General features: G+C 34.0%; 1 protein-coding gene across 1 annotated transcript in view; it reads right to left on the bottom strand.

Annotated features, from left to right (window-relative positions):
• Nucleotides 1–2,018, bottom strand: part of LOC107104338 (major histocompatibility complex class I-related gene protein-like) — a 16,475-nt gene extending 14,457 nt beyond the window's left edge. Inside the window, exon 1 of the mRNA XM_015404324.1 lies at nucleotides 1,967–2,018. Within this exon, the coding sequence (XP_015259810.1) occupies nucleotides 1,967–2,018 (52 nt within the window). The remainder of the gene's footprint in view (nucleotides 1–1,966) is intronic.
• Between the last annotated feature and the right edge of the window lie 4,177 nt (nucleotides 2,019–6,195).

The raw sequence follows: 6,195 nt of genomic DNA, 5'->3' as shown, positions 1-6,195 counted from the left end.
AGGACGCCAGGGCGGCAGAAGCTTGGTTTGGTGTAGAAGGCTTCCAGCCGTACATGTTTGAGCCCTTGCCTCGCAACGCTGCCAGTTCTGTTAGCTGTACGCCTGCTAAAGACACAGACGTCCATCCCCCTGAACACTGGGACGCAACTCAATGGGAAAGGAAATTATTATTTCTTATTTTAACCACTGCGTATATTAGCTGAGACATATAAATCAAGATGCTATGACTGAAAACATTTGACAGATCACCGTTGATATATTATTGGCCGAATTTAGGTGTTAAAGATGACATATAACTAACTGGCTAATAATAATAATAAAAAAAACACAGACGTTAAGACAGGATTTTTTATTTTTTTTATAGGAATTTCCTACCTTTCGGGACCATATGGTCCTATAAAGATACATTTATATAAATGTTTAAGCCAGAATGATTTGACATTTAAATCCAAACTGTAAACACACTTTTTGCTAAAATGAAGCTTTAAGTAGCTTGTTCTTTCTTCAAATGTCACTTTTTAGTCAGTATATTCAAATGAACAATTTTTTTATAACTACATTTCTTGGAATTTATGTCTTTTTTTTTTTTTATTGGATTAACTGTCTCAGCCCTCATAATAATCTTTTACAATTCAAATCACGTTCTGATCATTACAGCTACTGGATACCTTTAACAAAATTATTTAAACTAGTGTTGCACCGATACCAGTATCGGACGGGGCCCCAATACTGCCCTAAAATGGTGGTATCGGTATCAGTGAGTACCAACAAATAGGGCACCGATACCATTTTGAGAGCCATTAGTTTATTCAACTATTGTCACCCATTCCAGGTAGGGAATAAAAAGTTCTACTGGATTCACTTTGTATTAGAATTTTTCCTGCTTCACAAAGGTAGGCAGCAGCTTGAAAAAGCCATGATGGCAAATATTTTACATTATTATGGTAACGGTATCGGCCGATACTGCACAGCCAGGTATCTGGTATCGGTGCCAAAAAATGGCATCAGCGCAACACTAATTTAAAAAAAAAAAAAAAAAAAAAAAAAAAGACAAACATTTCATCTTTGTCTGCAGGATAAAGACACGGCCTTTTCTCCTGTGATCAAGACAGAATGACTGAAATATGGAAAAGCCTGCTGTAAGTTGTAGGTTTAGGCCTGTAGTCATGTTTATCACTGGTTTTAATGTTGGGATCTTAGTCTAGCCTGTTAATCTCAGACCACCAAGCTTCTCAGCAGAGGGAACATCAATTAATCAGGCCTGATAAACCAGGATGTTCAATGGTTCTATTTCCTCATCACATTATGGAAGCTATCCAGTGCTACAGATATTTATTCAGAGAATAGAGTCTATGCTTAGAGCCATGACTGGTCTTTATTATAAAGTCTGAGGCGCAAAAATCTTGAGAAACAAATCACAGAGTGACGTCGTCCCGTGTTGCTGTCTCAGCTCCTTCTCACCATAAATATTAATATTTATGCTTCTCACACATAAAACATTTAATAATGTGGACTGGACTACATTAGATATATATAGTAAATATAGTTAATTAGAAAGACTTTATATTAACAACCTGAGAAAAACTTAGGGATGGTAAGATATATTTAAAACACATTATCAGATTTATTATTTATTTAATACTTTTTGATCGCTTTAATATTTGTTTATTTCCTGTGTTTCCATTCAAAGCTTTTTATAACCCCGATGATTTAATAACATTTTACACACTTCTAAACTATTGTTTCCTAGTTTCCTGCTTAATACGTCAAAGTTAAGGTTAAAACCAGAGAAAAGGGAGAATTAGTTTAACTGAACTGTTTAAATGTTAATGTTGTGCTTGGAAAACATATCAGGTTAACTAATTGCTTGGTTATAATGCTACCTTATTAGCCTGGAAATTAACAGAAAATTTACATTTATTTATAGCATTATAAAAAACAAGATAAAAATATTCTGTTATCTTACCAGCTGCTGCGCTGTTTATTCCCAGAAGAACCAAAACCAACAACTTGATCATTTTGTCCTCTGTCACCATCTGGATCTGTTGGGTTCAGAAATAATCTGAGGCTCCAGTTTGAGAGAAACTCCCTGATCTAGGACGAAAAAGGGGCGTTACCATGAATCCTGACCAATAAGAAAATAGTATGATGCAGCACGTCATATAAATCCAGGTGAAATTTAGCTGTTGGGGTTGTCATCGAAAATGAAACCATGAAGCTGCTTCTTTACCCACGTGATAACCTGAGACGCTCATCGATTACAGTTTCTTCATAACCAGGGATTAATGCTGCAATTTCTCTCTGATACTGATCGTTTAACAAAAACAAAACATATTCACATTATTCTATCTAAGTACAAATTATACAGCTTGCATCTATCAAATGTTTCTGGGTTAAGTGTTTAATTTCTTGATCCTATTAAAAACAGAATGATTTTTTATCTTTGGGTCATTTTTAGAGCAGTTTCTCTCTCTGGTCCGGGGCCCCCTCTAGTGGTAAAGGTCTGAACCCCTGGCATTGAGACCAAAAATGTTTAGGCTGTTCAAAGGCCACATTTTTCAATAAAATTAAATTAAATCCCTCTTTTGTCAGAAATTTGACTTTTGGCTCTTTTTCTACATTTGCATTTTTCTTGCTTATTACTACGTTACTCCTAATGTGTAACAAATGTGGGTAAGATCATTGTATTTGTTTGAAAGCATTATAACAAATATGAGCATATATATTCATCATTATTTTTGCAGCATCACACATGATACTCACTGTACAAAACTACACTTAGCTGCTATATCAGCTATATATGATGATTAACTGCATCTATTACAAAACGGATTAGGATAAAATATACTTTCTCTCATAGTGAAACGGCAAAGAAACCAATTTATTTATGAAGCCCATTCAAAAATTGCATATTACTGACTAAGATGCTACACATATCAAACAGAAATGATAAAAAATAATATTTTAGAAACAAAAAAACAAGGTGCCTAGGTGTCTCATGNTCAGTGAGATAAGAGTATTTGTGTTCGTGCTGATCACTCACCTTACATTAGGTACCACAGAGCACAACAGAAAGCCTGCCTGAGGTAAGATGGCCGCCGGTGATGCTGTTTGAGACTCCGCTGTAAGACATCTAGCCTTTATTATGGATATCTATGGGCTCCGTACCATGAAGCTGCTTCTTTAACCACGTGACGACCGGAGATGTTCATGGATTTAAGTTTCTGCTGCCATTTCTCTCCTACTGATACTGATCGTTTATATTAACACCAAAAACAAATTATATGCTCATTATTCTACAAATTATACAGGTTGGTACAAATTATACAGCTTGCATCTACCTAATGATTCTGGGTTCAGCGTTTAATTTCTGGATCCTATTAAATGCAGAATGATTTTTATTTTGGGGTCATTTTTAGCGCAGTTAGTGAGTTAGAGAGTTATTCTTTCTGGTCAAGGGCACCCTCTAATGGTAAAGGTCTGCACACCTGGCATTCAGACCAAAAAAAATTTATGTTGTTCCTTTGTTGTTCCTCCCCCCCAAGTCTGTAGACTGTTATAGCTGCATTTATTTATGTATTAATGTAAAGGCTATTGACAGCATAAGTTTTGTCTTATGAGAAAGTATTCTTTTAGTTTTATTATTTTTGTATCCTTTTAGATTTCTACCCATCCATGATACTTTTATTAAAGTTTATTATTTATTATTTTATTATTTAAGTTTATTTAAGTTTTGAAATACTAATCAAAGTTTTTATTTTTTCTAATGACTTTGACATTCAAAATTAAAATAAGAGCAAATGTCCCTATTATATGTGTCCCTGAAATTCTACAGGGAAAAATAATCAGGTCCTGGGATTGAATCCCAACCTAAGCTCTCTGCATGGGGTTTGAATGTCCTCCCTGTTGGTTATAAGGTCAATGTTTTGGTTTTTTACATTTCTGTATGTTTAGGTGTATGTGAGCATTCAAACATGTCCAATCACCCATTTGTTAGTAAGATGAACACTTAACTTGCCTGATGTAGCTTATTTATTGAGCCCAGCAATTATCAGCAGCTGAAAAAAAAAACCCACAAAGCTGGTGGAAATCTATGCTCACGCTTTACTAAACTGTATTTAGTTATGTGAGACAGTTTTACAATCTGTGCATGTGGATTACTAAACTGTTTTTTTTCTGTGGACTAGGTGAGAATTTGAAGAAAATAGGCCCAATTTAAAACCTTCAAAACTTAAAATTCCAAACTTTTCAGTTAAAAATAAAATTAAACCCCTCTTTTGCCAGAAATTAGATGTTTGGCTCTTTTTCTTCATTTGAATTCTTCCTACTTTTTACTATGTTACTCCTAATGTGTCACAAATCTGGGTGATGTGCCCACAACATTTGATAATTGTATTTGTTTGAAAGCATTATAACAAATATCTGCATATATAGTCATCATTATTCTGGCTGCATCACACATGATACTCACTGTACAAAACTACACTTAGCTGCTATATCAGCTATATATGATGATTAACTGCATCTATTACAAAACGGATTAGGATAAAATATACTTTCTCTCATAGTGAAACGGCAAAGAAACCAATTTATTTATGAAGCCCATTCAAAAATTGCATATTACTGACTAAGATGCTACACATATCAAACAGAAATGATAAAAAATAATATTTTAGAAACAAAAAAACAAGGTGCCTAGGTGTCTCATGGGGGAACAGCTAAATAAAGGTCACCATATTGACATCAACAGCTTTTCATTTCTCTGTTCAATGACATCACTTATATCCAGGTAGAACTGACACATTAGGGTTGCTAATGAAAGTAAAAATAAAAGAATACCTTTCATGGAAGTCTTACTGCCCCCTCTAGTGGTGGCTTTGAGACCTTCATAAGAGTTCAGAAGTTTTTCTGTTGTTTTTAAGAGTTTAAATCAAATCCCAAATTCTAGAAAGACATAAAGAGCTACCGTTGTTAGAGCTTTTAGTAATATAAAGGCTCTAGAAGACAAGATTTTTGTCGTAACTAATACCTGCTTTAGGATATTGACATTATCATTTCTCTAACAGTTAGATTTTTACCCATCCATGATATTTTAGATTTTAGAAAAAGTTGTGAAACATCAATCAAAGGATGTTGAATATAGAAGACATTGCATTTTTTTCTCTCTTCAGTTTTTTAATTATTTTTTCAACCGACTTCTACATTCAAAATTATTAGAAGAGCAAATAATAAAATGGTTGTTTGAATCTAATGTATAATTCCAAATAAAAGCTGAGCACACTGAAATTCTACAAATAAGAAGGTCAGGGGTTTGAATCCCAGCCTAAGGTCTCTGCATGGAGTTTATTCTCTATGCTGTGTGTTAGTATGCGTGCACACCAACATGTCCAATAACCCAATGACCCCCTGTGCCCCTGTCATATGTGGGGGGTTCCTGAGCAAAATGTGTGCTTGTTATTCTTGGGGCTCAAGTATAAAATGCTTTTTAATGGTCTACTGGGAAAAAGCTCTATTTGTTTCAGTTGGTCGGGTGAGATTGTCAATGAAATAGTCTGAGTTTAATCATGAGTTTGAGAAAATTAATGTTTTTTTTAATAGATGCTCTTTTATTTTTAATTAAAGGATGCACAATGAAGTTCTTTAAGACCCCAGGGAACACACTTGTATTGATATCACTATTCAAAATAGCAACAAAGGGCCTGACAACAAAAAGAAATTATAAAAATGATGAGAGGAAAACCTCAAAATATCTAGCTTACTGTTCAGTTACTAAACATGGTCATCCGTCCTGTTGTAGTTTCTTGTAATCTCAGGAACAGCAAAACCACCATGTTGACATCAACAGCTTTTCATCTCTCCGTTCAATGGTCTCACATCACTTATATCCAGGTAGAACTGATAAATTAGGGTTGGTAATGAAAGTAAAAGCAAAAGAAATATATATTTTATGTCTTTTGCTTTTTTTTTTTTTTTTTAAATAATGTGAAACATATATTTTTTTCAATTCTTCTAGAAAGTGTTTAAAACTTAACAGCCCCAATTTAAAGGGCCAAAATTTCATTTATTTAATTTTTTCTTTGATGCAAAACAAAGGTTGTGAAAGTCGAACTGCCCCATCTAGTGGCTTATATGTTGTAAAATGTTTCTTTTGGATAGAAATCATTTTTCAGAGTATAAATGAATATCAATGCCTTT

This window comes from Cyprinodon variegatus, unplaced genomic scaffold (assembly GCF_000732505.1).
Source record: "Cyprinodon variegatus isolate N-32 unplaced genomic scaffold, C_variegatus-1.0 Scaffold1697, whole genome shotgun sequence".
Taxonomy (NCBI): domain Eukaryota; kingdom Metazoa; phylum Chordata; class Actinopteri; order Cyprinodontiformes; family Cyprinodontidae; genus Cyprinodon; species Cyprinodon variegatus.
Note: the sequence above shows the minus strand (reverse complement) of the source record. Positions and strands in the feature narration are given on the sequence as shown.